Source organism: Bufo bufo, chromosome 1 (genome assembly GCF_905171765.1).
Source record: "Bufo bufo chromosome 1, aBufBuf1.1, whole genome shotgun sequence".
NCBI classification, from domain to species: domain Eukaryota; kingdom Metazoa; phylum Chordata; class Amphibia; order Anura; family Bufonidae; genus Bufo; species Bufo bufo.
This window is the reverse complement of record NC_053389.1, coordinates 393,479,302-393,502,665: the sequence shown is the minus strand read 5'-3', so window position 1 is coordinate 393,502,665 and position 23,364 is coordinate 393,479,302. Positions and strand designations below refer to the sequence as shown.

The 23,364-nt window shown below is 43.7% G+C and overlaps 1 protein-coding gene across 3 annotated transcripts in view; it reads right to left on the bottom strand.

Annotated features, from left to right (window-relative positions):
* Nucleotides 1-23,364, bottom strand: part of KIF3A (kinesin family member 3A) — an 83,764-nt gene that overhangs the window by 37,595 nt on the left and 22,805 nt on the right. The window contains exons 10-12 of one of the 3 annotated variants that reach the window (XM_040405756.1): nt 2,095-2,103; nt 1,906-1,977; nt 1,485-1,641 (exon numbers count right to left, since the gene is read on the bottom strand). In XM_040405756.1, the coding sequence (XP_040261690.1) occupies nt 1,485-1,641; nt 1,906-1,977; nt 2,095-2,103 (238 nt within the window). The remainder of the gene's footprint in view (nt 1-1,484; nt 1,642-1,905; nt 1,978-2,094; nt 2,104-23,364) is intronic. The other 2 variants (XM_040405765.1, XM_040405775.1) reach the window with 2 other exon arrangements.

Here is a 23,364-nt window from a genome sequence, read left to right as displayed (position 1 = left end):
GTATCTCAGAAATGAAAAGACAAAACGCCAGTGTGAAAGTAGCCTTAGCACGCATCCTGGTGCTCCAATACCTCATTTGTTTATTTATAAAGTTGAAATTTCTCCACAACGCTATTACCTACAGAGAAAAGATGGGTATCATTTTAATAATCTTCATCAACCCTACTGGGAAGAAAAGGAAGCAAATGAGCTCTTAACAAGCTCCGCCTCTAATGCCACCAGATGTAAGCCAGTACTCTCTGCTCTGCACTGATGAGGGGCAATCACCCTGAAACAGCTGTCTGCAGATGAGATGCTGGCTTATTTAATATTGGAGTCATGTCTCAAGGCCTATTTGAAGGGTAGAACATTGACTTATAGGATAGCTACCTTTCATGTGGTAGCATTAGAGGCAGAGCTTGTTAAGAGCTCATTTGCATCCTTTTCTTCCCAGAATTCCAGAGGAGCATGTATGGCCTATAAGTCTCCTCGCGCTGATAAAGGCGCTCTCTACCCAAGTAGAGATAGTACCCCCCAAATGTTTTCACCTGAAACATGCCAATATATACTGTGGGCTTTACCTTCGGCAATACAAAGGTTACAAGCCACAGTGCAGTGTAATTGTTGAAATCAGCAGAATAACCGCTGTGAACCTACCAACAATGCAGTCGGAAAAAAAAAAACACGGTTGATTTTGGGCAGTTTTGGCAACTGCATTTTTTGGGCCAAATCTGCTGATGGCAAAATTCAAAGCATAAACTGATATGTTTATTCAGTTTCTTATTGCTTATAAGTAGTGATGAGTTAACTGATTTGTACAAATCAAATTCATAAAGAAAAAAAAATAAATCTGCCTTCCTCTGCAGCGAGGGACTTGCCCCGCTACTAAAGCGATTTCCCCCTCCCCCTTGATAGGACCAGATACCTTTTTTGCCCAGTCAATGTTGCGCTTGCATCGTTGCTCGAGTAGCGGCACAAGCGCAGAGGCTCTGCTGCTACCTAACCAGTGCAGATGCCGACTGTGCGTGCAATGGGTACACCTGGAGGTGCAGTCGTGTGGTGTCAGAGAAAACTATTACAATCCTGACCATTCTGTTTTCTCTATTAGAACTCTGTTATTACTGGGCTAAATTGAATGGTAAAAATAAATTAACATAAGGATTCTTTTTTGTTTTTACTGGGCATAATACCATAGCAGGCTAAGATATTCTACCCACCAAAGGGGAAAAAGGGGAGCTTTCTTAAAACTGCAGTAAATGAAGAGCGGAACAGTTGCCGATAGCATCATACCGGTTCCCTGATTTGATCTTTCAAAGGCTCTATACAAATGGGATTTGATTGGATGCTATGAGCAACGCATACATTGTGAGGTTGAAAAAAAAATAAGACATGCGTCCATGCAGTTTATTAAATTTGGATAAAAACCTAAAAAAAATTAAAAATAAAATGTGTCTAGAAATGGACTGACCATTGAAAGTAAGAACTGCATTGTCTAGAATACTCACTGGGCCTTAAGCAGATCTTTCTCCCTCTTCTCCAGCTCTGCCCTGGCTCTATTCCGTTCCTCTTCCTCCATGTCAAGCTTTGCTTCAAGTGCTTTCCTTTCTTCATCAATCCGTGCTTGCATCTCTGCCATTTTATCTGGAGACACCTTCTTCTTGCCTATGGGACAAATGTTAACATGACACATGGACCTAGGAACATGCGCTGCTACTTATCAAGTGGAAAACCCATCATCACATGGATTAAAACGTATCCAAAAAACCAAAGCTTGTACTGGAATGTGCACTCATTCAATACAAAAGCTACACAACACACAAGCCATCACCTAGAATGGCGCAGTTAGTAGAAAACTCTGCACCGCAGCCGTGCATCGCAAGATACAGGTTAGGAATTGTAACCATGATGAAAAGGGGCCAGAATCACCTGCGTCAAGAAAACAACGTAGATTTATCTCGTCTTGGAATTCACAGCAAAACCAGTAATTGTCTTCTAAGACTATGAAGATAAAATCATAGCGGCTCAATGCCAGACTGAGGTTATAAAGCTTTCTTCCTCCCACTAGGACTCAAAGAGGGCTGCTTAGAAAAAAGGAGCACAAACCATTACACCAACCTGCTTGTTCTTGCATTAAGTAGTGGTTGCAATAATATCGCAGGTAGGCAGCATTGGCGTGAAGAGGAGAAAAAAAAACAGAAAGTTACATTACTCAGGATGATTTGTAGCTTGCAAAAGGAGCCTATAAAGTTTTCCTTTGGCAAGGACTTAACAGATCACTTGCGACAACTACTTTCTGTGCAGGAAAGCAAATGTGAAGTTAAATAACAGTGCAAAAAACACAACACAAGCAGGAGCACCTCGTGTATCCAGAGTTAAATGAATGCTCAGTGTTAAGCTGCATTACTTAGGTTAACCAGAAATGGCACTTTTGCTCTGGATGGCATTACTGGCCAAGCTAAATTCTAAAGCTGCATGTAGGCAGTCACTTGACTGTAGAGAGTCAGGGAAAATAAAGATTGGACATGTTGGATTTTAACATGATTAATGCTTGCCAGTAGAGATACTGAGGGACATTTATCAAAACTGGTGGAAAGGAAAAATGGCTTAGTTGCCCCTAGGAACCAATCAGATCGATCATTTCAGTTTCCAAAAGAGCCCTGAAAAATTAAGGGTGGAATCTGACTGGTTGTTATGGACAACCAAATCGGTTTTCCTTTGCACCAATCTTGTGTCTCACTCACTCCCCCCCAAAGAATATGAAAACTCTAACAAGTATGTATGATAGAGGAAGTCATGGGAGATGACTCCACAGCTATGACCTGCTGTTCTCGCATATGTGCATCTTGGGACTTCTAACCCTTGAGAACAAAAGGTGTGCCCCAGCACATCTGCTATTGGGGGAGTGTCAAGAAGACACCCTCATACACCCAATATCAACTCCAGTTCTCAAGGCCTACCTGCCAGTCTAAATATGAGAATATCCCACACAATGAGCACCCTGGTAAGTCCTGATGCACTGGCATCATTATATCACCAGCTCAATACTGAGGAAATCCTGAAAACATGACCGGCAGGTGGGCTCTGAGGACTAAGCTTTAGGGTCCATTCACACGTCCGTTTTGGTGTTCCGCATCCGTTCCGATTAAAAACGGAACGTTATGCGGATCCATTCATTTTCAATGGAATCCGCAAATAATCGGACAGCACTCATGGTGCTCTCCGATTCCGTGATTCCGTTCCGTTCCGTGGGTTCCGTTACTCGGATCCTGGAAAAAAAAATATATACCCTGTCCGACTATTTGTCCGATTTTGCGTTCCGTCATCCCATTCTAGTCAATGGATCCGTCAAAAATGCGGATGACATGCTAAAAGCATCCTCATGTCATCCCGATTTTCGGATCCGCAAAAAACAGGAACGTTTATCTGGAAAGGTAAAAATACTGACGTGTGAATGCACCCTTAGGCTACATTCACACGTCAGTATTTTTCTATAATCCGATTTTCGGTCCGTTTTTTGCGGATCCGTTGTTCCTGAAAATGTTTCCGTATGTCATCCGTTTTTTGCGGATCCGCAAAAAACGGAAACATGTATAAATTTCAATAAGCAAATAAAGTTGTTTGGATTTCTTTAAAAAAAAAATATAAAAAATAATTAAAATGTAATTTCCAGGAACGGATTCCGTATAAAAACGGATGTCATTCCGTATGTCATCCGATGTCATCCGTTTTTTGCGGATCTATTGACTTTGTATTGTACCAGGATCCGATTTTTCAGGAAAAGAATAGGACATGTTTTATATTTAAACGGACATGCGGAACGGAACAACGGAAACGGACAGCACACATTGTGCTGTCCGTTTTTTTTCCAGGACCCATTGAAAATGAATGGGTCCAGATCTGGTCCTGATCTGTTCTGCAAAAAACGGAACAGATCAGGAAAGAAAAAACGGACGTGTGAATGGACCCTTATATGACTGGATGCCTTACTGAAATCTAAGGGTTTGATAGAAGTTTCATGTAATGTAGCTGGGATCAGCTGAAATGTATTAAGACTGGCATTTCATACGCCAGTCTTAAAGAGGACCTTTCATATAAACTAAGTATCAGGGCATATAGGGCATACAGCAGGGATCTAATAGCGCTTACAATTTATTCTGGGCGCCGCTCCGTTCGCCCGCTGTGGCCCCCGTGAAATTCTCCCGCCCTGTATGCTAATTTTCGCATATGAACGAGGGAGGAGGAGACTGCCCTGTTATATGCGAAAATTAGCATACAGGGCGGGAGAATTTAATGGGGGCCACAGCGGGCGAACGGAGCGGCGCCCAGAAAAAATAGTAAGTGCTATTAGATCCCCGCTGTATGACCTACATATCCTGAAACTTAGTTTATAAAGTCTGGACCCATGAAAGGTCCTCTTTAAATTTAAGTGTGCTGCCGTAAAATGGGCCAAATTAACAGGCGCAAACCTCTTTGACCCATCAGTCTTAAAGGTAGAAAATGACATCTACTCCAGCTAGAGTAGGTGAAGATTTGTGCTACATTTTGTAGCATGTTCTGGCTTAGAACTTAGTAAATTGATTGCTAAGCACCAGCCACTTTCCAAAATTGGCAATGGGGCTGGAAAAAAATAATCACAATTTATTACACAAATGTGACATATGCAACTTGTTTTCCCCACAAAGGTGGCACAAATATACATTACTTATCATTAAGGAATCATTCAAGAAAACTGGACAATGATGTTGGAGGGTAACCGCCATAGTAAATGATCATCACTTACAAGTCTTGGGGGTCCAACTGCCAGGCCTCAATGATCCTCAAATAAATAGAGATTTGACCCCCACTGAGCAGAATAACACTCTAAGATGGGTTATGTTGCCCTTAGCTCATTTACTTTAGGGCACAGCCGCATGTGGAGAGTCCACAGCAGACCTGGGAAGAACCAGCACCAACATCTGTGCCAAATTGTGTGGATTTTTCACATATCAAAGGATGAAATCCAGGGCAGATATCCACAAGCATGAAGTACGTACAGATTTCACTAGGAACAGTTTCCACTTAGTGTGAATGACACTGGCCACTTTGTTGCTACTGTAAATGCCGTGGACCTTCTGCACACAAATCCATTTTGAGAAATCTGCAGCATTTACAGTAGTGAAACCTACTCAGAGATAAGGTATAAGGGAAGATCTGCTCCTGTTCTGTGTTTAGAGCAGCACCTGGTTTTGGCTCAAAAATCACTGACAAAAAAAAACACAACAAAGTGTGAACTTGGCCTAACACATACAGATTTTGATGTGGATATAGTGCAGAAATGCTAAGCTACATTGCTACGTGCATATACCCTTCAACTAAGTGGCTCTTTTTTCGTACAGCCTCGTTGTCAGGCTCACTAATGCACAACACTTTTTAAATCTGCTATTTCACATAATTTTTTGCAACGTGCCATGAGGCACAAACTGATATTTCCATTATCTTATCAGCAAACCATGACCATAAAATGGGAAGTCTGCAGCAATCTAGTAGGCTGAAAAGGAAAAAATTGCTAAAAAAAAAAAAAAAAAAAAAAAAAAAAAGAAAAAAAGCGCAAAAGGTAATATGACATTTATTAATCATTTCCTCTTGAGTGACATGACTGCAAACAAAAAACCTTTGGTTGAACTACTACCTTAAAAAGTCAATGGAAATGTGATGAAATGAAACTGAACAGAAGACACTGTACATAACAGTAATAATGATGAAGCAGAAAAAATAGAAACCAATGTAGATAGATGCACATTGGATGAGTGTCGGCTGAACCCGTTGATGGAGGTGTTCTGACCATAAAGCAGAAGTCAGGGGGAAGGATTGGGCAAGTTGGATTTCAACTTGCCAGATCCTTTGTTCCCAAGGGAGATGGGTATCTGGAGGAGAGCTGTTTCTTCTCCCTGGCTGTGACACGCTCCACAGCAACTGGACCATGGCACAGCCAGGGAGAAGGAGACCCCCACTGAGAAACCCTGGAGTCTCCTGCTCCCTGTATCGCTGCTTAGTATGAATATACTAGGAGCAAAAACTGCAGGGGGCACGCGAAAAAAAGAACAAGGATGGCACCTTGTGATGCAAGGTGACAAAACGGCTTTTTTTTTTTACGGTGTTCACCTGAGGGGTTAAATCATGTGATATTTTTATAGAGAAGGTTGTTACGGACGCGGCAAAACCTAATATGTATACTTTTTTCTTTTTTATTTCAATATCAGGCTTGATAAATTTATATTGCTACCCCATTATCCGAGATTTGTCATAGTTTGTGCAGAGCAAGGATTCCTATCTTTTAGTAACATTATTGAGTTTTTAGATCTCAAAAGTGTGGTCGAGAAGTTATATTTCATCCAAGGGTACTTTCACACTTGCAGCAGAGGATTCCGGCAAGCAGTTTCGGCAATCCAGACGCAAACGGATGCATGTGTGAGACTGATCCGGATCAGTCTCACAAATGCATTGAAATACCAGATCAGTCTTTCAGGTTTTTTTCCGGATGACAACCGGATACAGTATTTGTTTGTTTCTCATTTTTAAAGTTCTGCGCATGCGCAGAGCGCAAAACCAGATCAGTTTTGCCGGAACACTTTAATTAATGCATGCTGCGGTATTTTCTCCGGCCAAAAAACGTAAGAGGGACTGAACTGATGCATCCTGAACGGAATGCTCTCCATTCAGAATGCATTAGGATAAAACTGATACGTTTTTTTTCCGGTATTGAGCACCTAGGACGGAACTCAATACCGGAAAACAAAAACGCTACTGTGAAAGTACTCTTATGTCTGGGAGTTACTGTGTATACGCTGGTATTTGCATTGGTTTTTTGGGGTACTGCAAATCACTGTGTATCATTACAGATTATTGAGTTTCACATTGATTAATCTTTGTATTTTAAATTATTTATATTTTTGCATAGATGCTTGTACCTTGTTTTACTGAATGCACAATATAATTAAATAACCGATCAAACTCTTATTTGAGGTGTTATATATGTCCACCTCGAGGATCAATAATCATTTGAAATTTTTTCTTTGATCTTCTTTTATATAAAGTCTTTTGCTTTATATCCCCGACAACGCGCGTGAAGAAAAGCTGAAGAATAACAATCTACATCTCATAGCAATCATCAGTGAAAATTGCCTTGTATCTGGATACCTTCAGTTTTTCACGTAAGCCCCATTCACTTCTATGGGACCAGAGCTGCATGAAAAACACACAATATAGAACATACTGCGATTTTTCCTCAACGCAGAGATGATGGCTGAAAAAGGTGCACAGACCCATTGAAATGAATGGGTTAGGATTCAGGCCGGATGCCATGCACTCGCTACACGCATCACATCTGGACGGAAAACTTGCTTGTGTGAAAGAGGCCTTTAAGGTGCAACTTAATCCACTATGATAATTGATTTCAATAAAAAAATAAAATAAATGCAACACAAAAATAGCGAGAGAAAACCAAGCCAACCGACTACAGTCATTCATTTCAACGTTGGTGCTAGTAGTAAATGGTCTGATGAAGATGGCTGACCATTACGGTGAAACACTTCCCAAATAAAAGTAAGCTGCAAGGCTGACTAACGTATTGTGTATTCTATTCCCACCATATAACGCCATATCAGCATGGCTAATTTAATCAGTTTCTATGAGGAGGTAAGTTCTAGACTTGACAGCGGCGAATCAATGGATGTCGTGTATCTGGACTTCTCCAAAGCATTTGACACTGTACCACATAAAAGTTTAGTATATAAAATGAGAATGCTCGGACTGGGAGAAAACGTCTGTATGTGGGTAAGTAACTGGCTCAATGATAGAAAACAGAGGGTGGTTATTAATGGTACACACTCAGATTGGGTCAATGTCACTAGTGGGGTACCTCAGGGGTCAGTATTGGGCCCTATTCTCTTCTATATATTTATTAATGATCTTGTAGAAGGCTTGCACAGTAAAAAATACATTTTTGCAGATGACACTAAAGTGTGCAAAGTAATTAACACGGAAGAGGATAGTATACTGCTACAGAGGTATATAGATAGATTGGAGGCTTGGGCAGATAAGTGGCAGATGAGGTTTAACACTGACAAATGTAAAGTTATGCACATGGGAGGGAATAATGCAAGTCACCCGTACATACTAAATGGTAAAACACTGGGTTTTGGGTATAGAGCTGAGGACATGGGCTGCTAGATGGCCACTAGCACATCCGCAGTACCCAGTCCCCATAGCTCTGTGTGCTTTTATTGTGTAAAAAAAAAAAAAAGATTTGAAACATATGGATGAAAGGCGCCTCTTTACGGAGTTGACCAACACTATAAAGCTCAGTTCACATATTTTTGCATCTTTTTGACACAGCTGTTTTTCCTTTTCGGTCAAATTTATCGTTAAAATAGGATGTAAGTTGCCTGGGGGCTAAGCTGCAGTAAACCAGCTTGGCCACGGTACACAGCTGTCAGCTGTGAGTTAGTTCCAGTCCCACAGCCCCTGCTATCAGCTGATTTGTGGGGGTGTCGGGTGTCAGAACGTCACTGATCTGATACTGATGACCAGCCTTAAAATAGGTCAGCAATACTGAAGTCCTGGAAAACCCCTGTAAAAGAAATGTGTCACCGAAATTTTTTTTCCTGCTAGTCAAGATCAGTACCACATCTCTCTTTTTCTTTTTATCAGATCTTTTTTATTGAGCATTTACAATGTAAATACACTGTTGTACAGATCATAAGCAGATATGATACACAGACATAGCTTTCATAAGGCTGACAGCCGACAGGATACCAAACAGTAATTAGCACTCAAATTTCCACCCATCCCGCCCACCCATCCCACTTTAGCACAAAAGTTGCAAAGAAACAATACTAAACATTTCTATTCAGACGTCGAAACGACAACCATGGTTCCCATAGTTTCTCAAATTTTGATGGGCATCCACGCTTCTGGTACACCACTCGCTCATAACTTAACATCGTATCAACTGTACCTAAGAATTCGCCTAAGGTGGGCGGCGCTGTCTGTATCCAATGCAAGGCAATTAACTTTCTAGCAACATATAGCACTCTACCTATTGCTGTTTTATGTACCTGACTAGTGGTCAGTTCAGAGACATACCCCAACACACACACTCTAGGGTCAGGCGTATCCGTACCTCATATGCGTCCTGTATAGTCTGAGTTACCATTTCCCAGTATCTCCCTAGCTTCTCGCACTTCCACATCATGTGCATCAAGTCCGCAGATTCTACAGAGCACCTTGGACATTCAGCCGTAGGTCTAAAACCTATGCGGAACAAAAAAAAACGGTGTCTTGTAGACCCTGTGGACTATAAACAGCTGCGAGAGTTTACGTCCTTCACTTAAGGAAGAGAGAGGAATCGCCTCCAGTATGTCAGACCATTGGTCATCTGTTAGTTCGCCTACATCTTTTTCCCACTTACCCCTAGCTGCCAGCGGATGTAATAGTAAAAACTTATCGAGCAGCAGCTTGTATATACAGGAGATCCTACCTCTCTCCGCCCCCCTGGACAGAATCTGGTGCAATGCGGCATCTCTCCCTGCCACCACAGTCGGACCCCTAAATGTGGAGTTGTATGCGTGTCTCACCTGAAGGTACTTATAGAAGTGGGTCCTAGGCAACTCACATACTTCTTGCAGCCTGGCGAAGGACATGAAATTTTTATCTTCCAGAAGGTGGCCTAATCTCAGGATACCCTTCCTTTTCCATGCTCCAAAATCGGACAAAGAGAGGAACTCCGGCAGCACGGGATTGTCCCACAGTGGAGTGTATTCCGTATTGCCGACAACACCTCTTAGGTGCTTAACCCTGTTCCATGCGGACTGCATCAAGTATCCCAGATCCCCCATCGGACCACTTTTCCTGGCATCCCTAGTCTCCAGGAGCAACATTAGGTCACTAGACGACAAGCAATGAGCAAACAGCTGACATGTCACCTCACTCGGCTCCGGGTCCATCCACCCTTTAAAAAGTGTTGGCATTGTGCAGCCAGGAAGTACACCCAGGGGGTTTGGCACTGCAAGGCCCCCTTCCGTTTTAGGATATTGCAACGTTTCAAGTTTAATTCTCGGTTGCCCCTTGCGCCATATGAGCTCCCTGAAGGTAGCATTAATCTGATCAAATTTAGACTTCGACAGCCAGACCGGGGAATTGTGTAAAACAGAGTAGCTGGGGCATCAACACCATTTTAATAAGATTCGCTCTTCCCGCCACCGACAGGTACAGTTTACACCATGCCTTGACTTTATTCCTAAATTTAATAACCAGCGGGTCAAAGTTAAGGCGCTCAAAGTCCCGAATTCTAGGGGATACATGAATACCCAAGTACTTAAAGGTTGCTACGCATGGGATATTTCTTTCTCGCACTGTCTGCGACTGCACTTGCCCGTCAAGCAGCATAATTGCCGATTTACCCCAATTTATAGTCAAACCCGACAAGGCACCGAAGCGGTCAATAATTGTCATAGCCGCTGCCAGGGATGGACCAGTGTCCCCTAGAAAAAGCAAAGTATCGTCCGCATACATCGCCACTTTATTGTTAACTGTTCCATATTGGAACCCCCGAATGTCTAACGACCTGCGAATCGCTGCAGCCAACGGCTCAATCGCAACTGCAAATAACAGAGGCGACAACGGGCACCCCTGTCTAGTGCCCCGGCCCAGACAAAACTTAGGGGACACCCCACTATTTGCCCTAATACATGCTTTGGGACTAGAATACAATACTCGGACCCAGGATATGTACTCATCTCCAAATCCCATATGCGCCATAACTCTCCACAGGAATCGCCACTCGATGCTGTCAAAGGCCTTGGCAGCGTCTAAAGAAAGGATAGCTCTATCTCCAACATTTTCAGCTGGGAGTTGAATACTGGCAAACACTCTTCTTACATTGATTGACGTAGATTTCTGAGGCATGAAGCCAGTCTGGTCAGAGTGTATGATAGACAAAATCACTTTAGACAGACGCGTGGCCAATACCTTCGCAAGCAACTTAACATCAGTGGAGAGCAAAGAGATCGGTCTATATGAGTCCGGGAGAGAGTGATCCTTTTCCGGCTTAGGAATGACGACAATGAGCGCCTCCTGCATAGACGGAGGCAACACCCCCCCCCTCCCCCTCTAGAATAATTGAATACCCTCAAAAGTTCCGGGAGAAGTACTTCCGCAAAGGTCTTAAATACTTCCGCCGGAAGACCATCTAAACCTGGCGCTTTGTCGTTAGCCATCGCACCCAGTGCCGCCCTCATTTCTTCTAACTCAATCGGCTCCTCTAACCGCATACTATCTTCCCTTGAAAGCTTAGGGAGATTCAATGTATTCAAAAAGGCGTCGATCTCCTCATCTGAACATGACACCTTAGAAGTATACAGAGAGGAATAAAAATTATTCAGTATATTTAAGATGTTTTCAGTATCACGCCTCAAGACGCCATTGGAATCTATCAGGCCAGTAATACATTGCGAACCTTGCTGAGCCTTCGCTATAATCGAGAGCATATGACCTACACTCTCCCCTTCTGTAAAAAACTGTTGCTTGTAAAACAGCCGTTTCCTCTCCGCTACCTCCAAGAGGTGACATCTCAGCTCCTCCTGCCTAGTCTTTAAAGCATTGCTTGTTAGGTTAGATGGGTTCAGCACAAAGGCTTCCTCCGCTAGCTTCATATTATTATGTTTCTGTATAGCAAGCTCTCTAGATTTAGATTTAATCCGACTGTTTTAATTAGGGAGCCCCTGAGGAAGGCCTTCATCGCTTCCCAAACAACTATCGGTGATGCAGTCCCCTCATTTATGTGAAAATATTCCCTAAGGGATTGAAGCGTATCAGACGTATCACCCATCAGTGCTAGCCAGAAAGCGTTCAAACGCCAGCATTTAACCCCCGGTCTGGCTGTCTCAGAAATGTCAAGGACGACACTAAATATGGAGTGGTCCGACAAGGTCCTGGCAAGATACTCTGAGTTCCGTATAAGCGGAAACATGTGAGCATTCACCAAACCCAAATCTATGCGCGACAGGGAGCCATAAGTCAAGGAGCAACACGAATACTTCCTGTCTAAGGGGTGGGTCTCCCTCCATATGTCCGTCAGTCCTACTTCCCTCAGTAGCCTCGCAAACGGAGTTTCACCCGTACTACTATCACTAGATGTGACCTGGCATCTATCAAGCGAGCTGTCAAGCACATTAAAATCTCCCACTATTAGCATTGGAAGCTCAGAAAACTCTGCCATAAACTCCATAAGCTTTCTTAAAGGCACCGAGGAAAATGGTGGGGGTATATAGATCGTCGCCAACACCATTCTCAACCCTTGGACTACACAATGCACTCCTATAAACCTTCCCTCTTCATCCACACATACCCTAAGGCATTCAAATATGATATTCTTATGGACCAGGATACTAACCCCCCTGGAATGCGAGGAGAAGACGGGGTACACCGAATAACCCACCCACGGCTTTTGTAGAACATGTATAGATTGTTTGGTCATATGCGTTTCTTCCAAGCATATTATTGCTGGCTGATATCTAGATAGGTAATGAAACAGACAGTGTCTCTTCGTAGCATCCGCCATTCCCCTCACATTCCAGCTAAGTATTCTTGTAACAGATCCCATAAGAGTGCATACAAAAATAAAAGTAGGTTAGGACCACATACATCTCCACATCCCAGCAGCTGCAAGGAAAAGCAATGTTAATCACCAGAGTACATTCTCCCATCTCTACCCCATTTCCCCCATCCAGGTGAAGAAGGGCTGTACGATTCAACATCTTGGAATTGCTATCATTGGCACAATTGACAGTATTAACCCTCCATGATCCCTTCCCCCCCCCCCCCATCCCAACCCTCACAAGAAACATAAGTAGGATAACTAGATTTGCTAGTGAACCTGGGGCCAACAATGTGAACCTGGCCCAACAGCGCCTGGAGCAGCACAGCATCCAACACGATACCATCCGCAGGCACAGTGAGAAAGTGGGGAGCAACCAAGGGCGTATACTCTACCCACAAAGTGTCTCCAGCAACCGGCTGAAGACAAAAGTGAAGTGTCCACAACGGTGAGCAGACAATCCAGGGAACATCAAAACTCCATCCAAGAGCAGACATGCCCAACAGTCTCAGGTGTCAGTCAATGGGATCCTAAGGCGAAGCTCATTTTGATCCAGCCATTTGACCTCAGCATCCGAATCTTCAAAGAACACAGCGGATCCAAACACCACCACCCTGAGCCAGGCCGGGAACATCATGGAATATTGGACTTGCAAGTCCCTCAACCTCCTTTTAATATCCACAAATCGAGTCCTCTTCTTTTGTACATCCGACGAATAGTCCGGGAACAGAGACACCTGTACCCCATTGATTTTCAAATCAGGGTGAGACCTCGCAGCCCTCAGTATAGTGTCCCTGTCGCAATAGTGCAGGATTTTAGCAAGTATTGGGCGTGGCGGACGCCCTGGTGGCAGGGGCCTGGTGGGGACCCGATGCACTCGTTCAACCGCGTATAGTGCAGAAAGTCCTCTATCCCGGAATTTATCCGCAAGCCATTTTTCAATGAATTCAGTAGTAACTGGGCCTTCTGACTTCTCTGGTATTCCCACCAGCCGGATATTATTGCGGCGAGAGCGGTTTTCAAGATCGTCGGTTTTTGCATAAAGCGCCGCTATGTCCTTTGACGCAGCCCGGCTCTCTTTCTGTAGAGTAGCAGCCCCATCTTCCAGGTCCGAGACCCTCCTCTCTACCTCTGAGGTACGTTCAGCCACCTTATGCAGGTCATGACGAATAATGGATATATCAGCTTTCAGGCTTCCAATATTTATGTTCATAGATTGGAGGGTGACATTGCAGTTAGCAATTGCTGCCATAACATCTTTTAAAGTAGGCTCAGGAGCAGTGATCACTGGCAGTCCTTTTTCAGTGCTGCATAAGCTATTGCTTGCTCGCTCCCCCCCCCCTCTTGCTGGCCGAGGGGTTGCTGATCATCAGCACAGGGGCCATCCTGCTCCCCTATGCCCTCATCCACTGGTGTCAGGGTGTCATCTTTCACCCCAGTCATGGCTGGGGGACTGCTGTGACTTATGGGCAAAGCGCTCCAGCCTCGCTGCAGCTCCCTGACTCACCGCCGACCGCAGGTCAGGCCAGTCCTCCTCATCAGCGCCATCTTGAAAGCGGCTCTCCTTCTCCTGGCGGCTCAGCGTTTTACCCCTTTTCGCCGGCATGATCTCCAAACTCTGAACCGGACCGCTTTTGGAGTGTGTCCCCCGCTTCTGCTGTCGATTGCAACACGAATCGCCACCGCTGTGAGTATAAAAGTCAGGATCCTTGCTGGAGCTGGTGCGACGTGCGTCCTACTCCATGCGCCGCTAGGCTCCGCCCCCCACATCTCTCTTTTTAATCATTTATAATTTGTGATTGCAGATTTTTATTTTTTATTCTGTTTTCTGAACACGATTATGGGGTTGGCCATCTTTCTTGAGCTAACAGCATTTAGAAAGCATAAAGAAAATTGCTTTACGGCAGCCCCATGGTCCATAGACACAATGGTCTGGAGGGCACCTCACTGACTTCTATGGGAGAGTTTTCTGGGCATGGTCTGTGACCTCTGCAGAGGTCATCGTACAAGGAAAGAATAGACAAGGCTACATTCACACCAGCATTTTTGTTGGATCCGGCAGGGATCAGCAAAAACACTTCAGTTACTGATAACACAACCGTCTGCATCCGTTATGAACGGATCTGGTTGTATTATCTTTAACACAGCAATGACTGATCAGTCATGAACACCATTGAAAGTCAATGGGGGATGGATCCATTTTGTATTGTGTCTGAGAAAACTGACCAGTCCCCACTGACTTACATTGTGAGTCATGACGGATCCGTCTTACTCCGCACCACATCGCGGACAGAAAAATGCTGCTTGCAGCTTTATTCTGTCCGCGATGGGAGCGCATCCAAACGGAACGGAATGCATTCTGGTGCATTCCGTTTCGTTCAGTTTTGTCCCCATTGACAATGAATGGGGACAAAACTGAAGCGTTTTCCCCCGCTATTGATATCCTATGACGGATCTCAATAGCGGAAATGGAAAGCGCAAGTGTGAAAGTAGCCTTAGCTGTGACTATCACCTATTATGAATGGTGGATACTGTGTTATCTATACACAGAGGTGATATTACAGGCAGGAGTAGAAAAATATATAATTGCAGTAAAATGAGGTGTACAAACCAAGAATTGGCGCCAATTATTAGACATAGTGGCCAGTGCAAAAACTGCAGGATTCTGTTCAAATATAAATAGTGACATGGAAAATTAAAAAACAAAAATTATTTAAAAAAATGTGTTATAAACATAAAAAGTGATTTAAACAGCAGGTCATTTTCTGATGACACTTTCCCTTTAAGGGCTCCAGACGGATCCTGTTTTTGTGGATCCGACACCTTGTGCCACGGTGATCAGATGTTATAAGAGGCCACCGTGCTCCAGTGAGAGCCACGGCCTCTTCCTAGGCCAGTGACCTCACCTTCATCGGCCACATGTCCTTGGAGCAGCTAAGTCCTATTCAATACCAAGCACAGCTGATGTACAGTGCCCGGTGCTGTACTTAATATGCTGTAACAAGGCAGCGACTTCTGCTGATCTGCAGGGTGCTGGGAGTCAGCCCCACCAATCAGATATTGATGACCTATCCCAAGGTTAAGTCCTCAACATTTCACTCCTGGGAAACCTCTTACTCGATTATGTCTGCAACCATTACTGAGGAACAACCACATACAACATAATACAACATTTTGAAGAAAAATGCATGGAGTTTTTCCCCTTTACGGATCATTATGTAAATAAATTGCATTATATTTTACTGATCCAGAGTTAGGCCAGGGGAACGTTTCTGATGGCAGACTGCAAACTTCTGTGATCGACCAGGTTGTAAGGCATGCTCAGCCGATCATTTGACATTAGGCTCAAGGAGCTCAACTCCTTGGTCTGCCAGTTCAGTCTGGCAAGTTGCTGGTGGGATCATTTGTACGGGATCTTTAACTTACACAGTTTAAAAAGGGACCAATATCTAGGGCTATAACTTTGATGGATTATCCTAACAAGTCATCAATGTTATCAAACCAGACAACCCCTTTACTTGTTATGCCCCATTCACACGTCAGTGTTCGGTCAGTGATTTCCATCAGTGATTATAAGCCCAAACCAGGTGCGGCTCTAAACACAGAACAGGAGCAGATCTTTCCCTTATACCTCTATCTCTGAGGAGGCTCCAATCCTGGTTTTGGCATGGAAATCACTGACCAAAACACTGATGTGTGAATGAGGCTTTATCGGTGTGTCAGTCAATGAGTGCCGACAGTCCAGAAGCAGTCAAGCTCTGGTCTACTATATAGGTCGTAACTCCGGATCAGTAAATATAAATGTCAAATAATGGCTAGGCTTTATACATACACATTATTATAACATGTGAACTATAAAATTACGTTAAAGAGTAAACAGATGCTTAAAAAAAGGAAAGGGAAAAAGCCAAAGAAAGAAAAGGCGACTGCTGGGAAAAAAGGGATGAGGTTATTTAAAGCTGCACTCCCACAAAAATGTTTATGCTCTAAACCATTATAAAAAGGTACATAGTGAAGGTAATCTTCTTACTGGCGGCTGCAGTTGTGAGTATTCCATTTCCTTCTGATCCTCAGCTGTGTCATGTGACCAACATGCTGACTCTCCAGCTGACCCAGCATCTTATGTGTAGACAGGAAGTCAGTTACCCTTTCCATCCAATGAGAACCCCAATGTCAGTTTTAAAGGAATGAACAGAGAAACTGACTTCCTGTCCACACATAAGACGCTGTGTCTGTTGACGAGTCACCTGTAAGAATATTACCTTTACTAAAATTAAACAGGCCAGAGAATAGAATATTTTTCGGGGGTGCTTCTTTAATAGCATAGCATTCAAAGGTTTTGGCTGTGAAACAAAGTGGTTGCGGCATGAAAGCATGCATTAGGGTTTCCACTCATCTGTATTGCTTCGAATGCAGGCAGCAGTGCAGCAACTCAATGGGATGCATAGGGCATGGAAAAGCAAGAGCTCAGAGGCTGCCACTCACTAGGTAAGAACTTCTCCACTGGTCTCTCTATCACTGTGGAGTCTGAGCTGCTACTGCTGCTACTGCCTGGAAAAAAAGAGATGGCCCCAGAAGAATACATGGATAACACACAACATGAAAAGACAAGAACCGTTCAGTATCTGAGATGCAGAAAGATCAAGAACACACACACACACACATATACATATGTCCGTACAATCTGCCATTGTGATGGTCGCTTCACTGAACCACAAATCACAGCTGATTTCAGTCAGACATCTTCATTTCTCAAAAACATTTTCAGGATCTATATCAAATTCCACCAATAACCTACTTTTTTACTGTAATATCACTTTGCCCTTTAGGCTAGGGCTTCTGAAACTTTAGATTCTGGGGCCTCACCAGCCAAATCATAGTGAAGCTTGAGCCTCATGAAGAGGTCAACACCCAAGCCAAAAATGGCATGTAGATGTGGAGTGTATACAGTAGGTGTAGGAGCAACCATAAAAGTGCCAGCCACAAAGCGCTCATTGCAAGTCACAGGGTCTCACTGTCCCCACTACCAACCACAATGTTTGCTGTGCCCCTACCATTTTACATTACTAGCCCTTCTGACACAAGGAGGAAAGGTACTTCTGTAAAGAAGAATGCCGGCCTGGATGAAGTGATCTCAGGTGGAGCATCTATGCTAGGACAGAAGCAGTATGGCCTAAGAAAACAGGACTGTCTTTTATCATCAAGAACTGTGGGGAGCCCCATCAGTGAGATCGCCTCACACTTTAAGAGACGTATACTGTAAACTTCTGATGTTGTGGCTGCAAACCTGCAATACTCCAGTTAAGGGCTCATGCATATGACCGTATGTATTTTGCGATCCGCAAAAAATACGGATGACATCCGTGTGTATTCTGTTTTTTGTGGAACGGAACCGCTGGCCCCTAATACAACAGTGCTATTCTGGTCCGTGATGCGGACAATAATAGGGCATGTTCTATTTGTTTGAAGAACGGACATGCGGAAATAAGGAATCAATGCACACAGAGTAACTTGGCAAAAAAAAAACGGAATGGACACAGAAAGAAAATACGTTCGTGTGCATGAGCCCTTACTGCGATGATGTAATGTCACATAGCATCACCATATAACTATCCAGGGAAGACACGATTTCTCATTTTTCTATATGGAAGAGGTTTTACAATTATCCGTCTTCTGTAATGCTCTTTAAGCCCCCCACATCACCGCCACCACCAGTCTGGGCAGGGTTCATTTACATAGGAAAGGACAACACTCCTTCTTTGGTCGACTAGTGCTTGGGTTGTACGGCGACATGGGGGGCACTTCTGAGGGCTCTTATATTGGGCTAGAATTGAGAAAAGAATCTTGAATTTAAACAAGACCTAGTCTGAATCCGAGTAAGGCCTCTTTCACGCCAGACAGTTTTCCATTAGGATGCGATGCGTAAAGCAAACGCATAGTATCCGAACTGAATCCTGACCCATTCATTTCACTGGATCTGTGTACACGTATTTCACACATTTCTGCTTTCAGCTCAGGCTCCATAGAAGTGAATGGGGCGTTTTCTGAGGTGCACAAATATATTTATATTGCACATACAGGCGTTTGTCTTTTCTTTCTTTTTTCGTTAACTTTATTAACAACATGACAACATCACCCAGACAGACAGACAGCCATTTTATATATCCCCTGGAAACACACAGTGAAGTAGTTGTTGTAATAGCCACAATGGATTCCACCAATAGTGTCCTGTATTCTGCCCGAGCACATGTACGTCATGTAACACAGCTGTTTCCTCAATGTCAGTGGAGTGTCACATAACTGATGCCATGTTTCAGTTAGGCCATAGATGCATTGGAAGGAACTGACGGATACATGGGCTATACCAGTGGTGGTGAACTTATGGCACGGGTGCCAGAGGCAGCACTCAGAGCCCTCTCTGTGGGCACCCGCACCCAGGAAAAAGTCTATGGTGTACCAGTATGCCTTAGACTTTTCCTGCCATTCATCAGCGCAGGGAGCACTATGAACAGCACAGGTAGCACACTGAATGTAGGCTGGACATTATAGCTAAATGATAAAGTACATGGAAGATATACTACATCGGACTGTAGTATTCAGGTTAAAGTTCTGTGTTGGCACTTTGTGACAAATACGTGGGTTTTGGGTAGCAGTCTGGGCACTTGGCCTCTAAAAGTTTCACCATCAATGGGCTATACCATTCTGCTGTGCAGATAAGGGTTAACAACCTGACAAAGATATGGAAGCAAAATTTGAAATGCATGTATATTTGAAAATTGTATACATTTTCCATTACATAAATAAACGAAAAAAATAAAAACTATAATACCCCTTTAACCCTTTCCCGACCACCCAACGTAAATTTACATTAGTGGCCAGGCATTTAAAAAATGGTAACCGCTCGCGAGCAGAGTGGGCACCATAGCCGTCGGGACATTTAACCCTCCGTAATGAACAGAAGCTGCTGTACATTAGTTCCTAAGCCCCTGCCTGTGGCAGGGCTCCATAGGAACATATGGGGCCATTTATCAAACTGGTGTAAAGTAGAACTGGCTTAGTTACCCATAGCAACCAATCAGATTCCACCTTTCATTTTCCAAAGGGGCTGTGAAAAATTAAAGGTGGAATCTGATTGGTTGCTATGGGTAACTAAGCCAGTTCTACTTTACACCAGTTTGATAAATGACCCCATTTGTTCCTATGGAGCCCTGCCACAGGCAGCTTCTGATTATACTCTATAGGGGGGGGGGGAGAAAAAAAAAAAAAAAAAAAATCACCCCTCTTTCCTCAAAATGTAAATAAGATTATGTCAATAAAAAAAACACATAATGGGTATATTTTTCCCATCCTGCAAACGGCAAAATGGAAAAGTCAAAATGGACGACTTGAAGTTCTTTGGTCGCTTCAGCTCCCAAATTTATTTTTTTATAAAAAGTGATCAAAAAGATCATACACATCCCAAAATGGTATCATTGAAAATTACAGATCGCCCTGCAAAAAATGAGCCCCCACACAACTCCATACACATAGCTACAAAAAAGATATAGGGGTCAGAATATGGCGATAAAAAAAAAAGAAAAAAACACTTTTTTTAAAGTATAATAACACACACGGAAAAACGATATATATGCGGTATCGCCGTAAACCTCCTGACCTGGAGACTAAAATTAAAAGGTCAGTTTTACCGCATAGGAAATGGTGTTAAAAAAAAAAAAAAATATATATATATATATATTAAATATTATTATTATTATTATTAAATTGCGGTGGAATGTTAATTTTATTTTATTTTTTTATAATTCTACCCCATTTGTGAAAAAAAATTAAAAAATTATGGCTTTGGGAGGGCTGGGAGTAACAAACGGAAACAAAATGGAAAATTGTCCAGTCTATCAAGGGGTTAAATTGGATTTGCTGATGATCCAAACTTAACACCTACATAAATATCCACAAGGTATCATGGTGTAATAAAATCTCTAATTTTGTTTGTTAAAAAATGGCGGATCACATATGACAAGCTGGCCACGGATGCAAAGGTCTTATATGCAGAAGTGACAATGTATTATAGCACACGTGTTACACATAAGGAGGTGTAGGCACCTAAGAGCATTACCAATATGATGTAGTCAGGCTAGTTAATAGAACAAACAAAAGCTAAAACATAAGTACTCATGTAGGAGAGCATATGCAAACAGCTAGCTACAACATACAATTCAGATCATTAATGGCCATTCCCATTAGAAGAAGCCACAGCAAAACACACGTCAGGGGTGTGGGGTGCCTGTTACACTGGTCTGCATGGAGAACCAACTGTGTGTTGTAGCTAGTTGTTTGCATTTGCTCTCCGTCATGAGTACATGAATCCTGGAAAACCCCTTTAAGATATGAGCTAACTGTTGGCTAAAAGTTAATGTCTCAGGTTCCGTGGGTCATCCATTGGACTGCTGGTTTCTCTCTCAGGTCTTAGGCGACACCCTTATAAAGGACCAAGCCACATCTGCCACTGAAATGGCTGAAGAGGCAGCATCAGATAGGGTGTATGTTTGTTGAACCCCCAGAGATCAGATAGTGATGGCTTCTCATTACTTGTAAAGGAATGGACAGCCCCTTCACAGAACTGAAGAGAGACACAATCTGAGGCTTCTTTCGAATTCTGGAAAACCCTTTTAAGGCTGTCTTCACATTTTATAGGAGCCACATAATTTCAGATGTTCGAGAGGTTTCTTTTCATCTGGATTTAAAGGTGTTTTCAGAGATTTTGATACTGATGACCTATCCTCAGGATAGGTCATCAGTATCTGAACGGTGGGGGTCAGACACCCAGGACCCCGCCAATCAGCTGTTTAAGAAGGCACTGGTGCTCCTGTGAGCGTCGCTGCCTTCTTGCAGCTTACCAAGCACAGCGCCGTACATTTTATAGCGTTCAGCCCTATAGAAGTGAATGGGGCTGAGCGCGATACCAAGCACAGCAGCTGTTTTTGTTTTAAAAGAGGTTTACCACAAAGCTGGTCACGAGCCCATCTTCCACCTCACTCCACAACTGGAGGAGGGAGGAGGAGATTGACTAGAGCGTGTATGATGCCACTCCATTCAAAGTCTATGGGACTGATAGACACAGCAAAATACAGCACTCAGCCGTTTCCATTGGCTACATAGACACTGAGCGGAGTGGCCTCATGCATGCTTGATTGGTGCTCTAGTCAAACACCTCCTCATTGCTGGGGGCGCTCAGAACCCCTGTTCTAGTAATCAACGATCAGACATGTATCTGTCCATTGTGGGGAAATTCTTTGATAAAGAACTTTCCGTTACACAAACTTAGGCCTCATGCACACGGCCGTGTTCCGCGGCCGAAAGCGGTCCGTGGTAACCCGGCCGGGATTCCTGCTGACAGCAGGAGCGCGCGGCGTCATTGGTTGCTATGACGCCGTGCGCTTCATGCCGCCGCTGCTGTACAGTGATACACTCGTATGATCTATATGAGTGTATTACTATAGTGCAGCGGCAGCATGAAGCGCACGGCGTCATAGCAACCAATGACGCCGTGCGCTCCTGCTGTCAGCAGGAATCCCGGCCGGGTTACCACGGACCGCTCTCGGCCGCAGAACACGGCCGTGTGCATGAGGCCTTAAGCAGATGTATCATAAGATAATGCAACTATGTACATAGATCCGACATCTACCCCGCACAGTAGGAACTGTCCACATGAGTAGGTAGAGAGCAGTTTACGGCTGCGGTATAAAACTACTGAGCCACTGGAAATATATGGCTATTACTTATAACTCCCCAACACACCGACTCTGCAAATCAAGCACTAACGCCTTGGCTGCATTTGTGTGTAGCAGTGAAAGAGTTAAAGGGGTTGTCTCATCTCAGACAGCGAGGGCATATCGCTAGTATATGCCCCCATTGTCTTATAGGTGCGGGACCCACCGCTAGGACCCGCATCTATATCGGGAACGGAGTCCGGCAAGTTGGTGGCTGGAGGACTCTGGTCCGCCCACCACCAAGCACTCTCCTCATAGAACTGAATGGGAGCGGATCGCACATGACCGGCCACCACTCCCATTTACTGCTATGGGCCTGACAGAAATAGCCAAGCCACCCTATTTTTGGCAGCCCCATAGAAATTAATTGAGGCCGACTGCACATGCGCCATGAGCCGTGTGCCGTCCACCACTTCTGGGCTCCGTTTAGGCACCCGCACCTATAAGACAAGGGGGACATATCTTAGCGATATGCCCCCATTGTCTCAGATGAGAACACCCCTTTAATTGGCTTATAAACCCATAATGGAATATAGCAGTGGATCTCTCATGGATTTCACACATTGCATTGCAGATAGGGCACACAAATGATTTTAATATTCCTCAAAGTCTAGAATTTGCTGTAGATATCGTTTACACAGTTTCTGACTGGGGTTTGTTAAAATCCCATTCGCTTGCACTGTATTATAATTTGTAGTAGAAGTTCGGTGAGAATGCAGATAGTGTGAACATGGCCGAAATACAATTCTCACTGCTGTTTAGTCTTGGAGCGTTACGCAGCAGACAGGGATGAGGAAGAGGGGACCTTACTTAATAAGTCAACATGTTCTGAATGGGCGTTCAAAACAGGTTGACCCTTCTGGAGACCTAGCAGAAGTAGCAGAAAGGTCCTGCTCATATATGTAACAATCAAAATGTGCCAGCAATTAGTAATATCTAACAATGCTTAAAGGGGTTTTCCCCAAGATATTTTTTTATTGATGA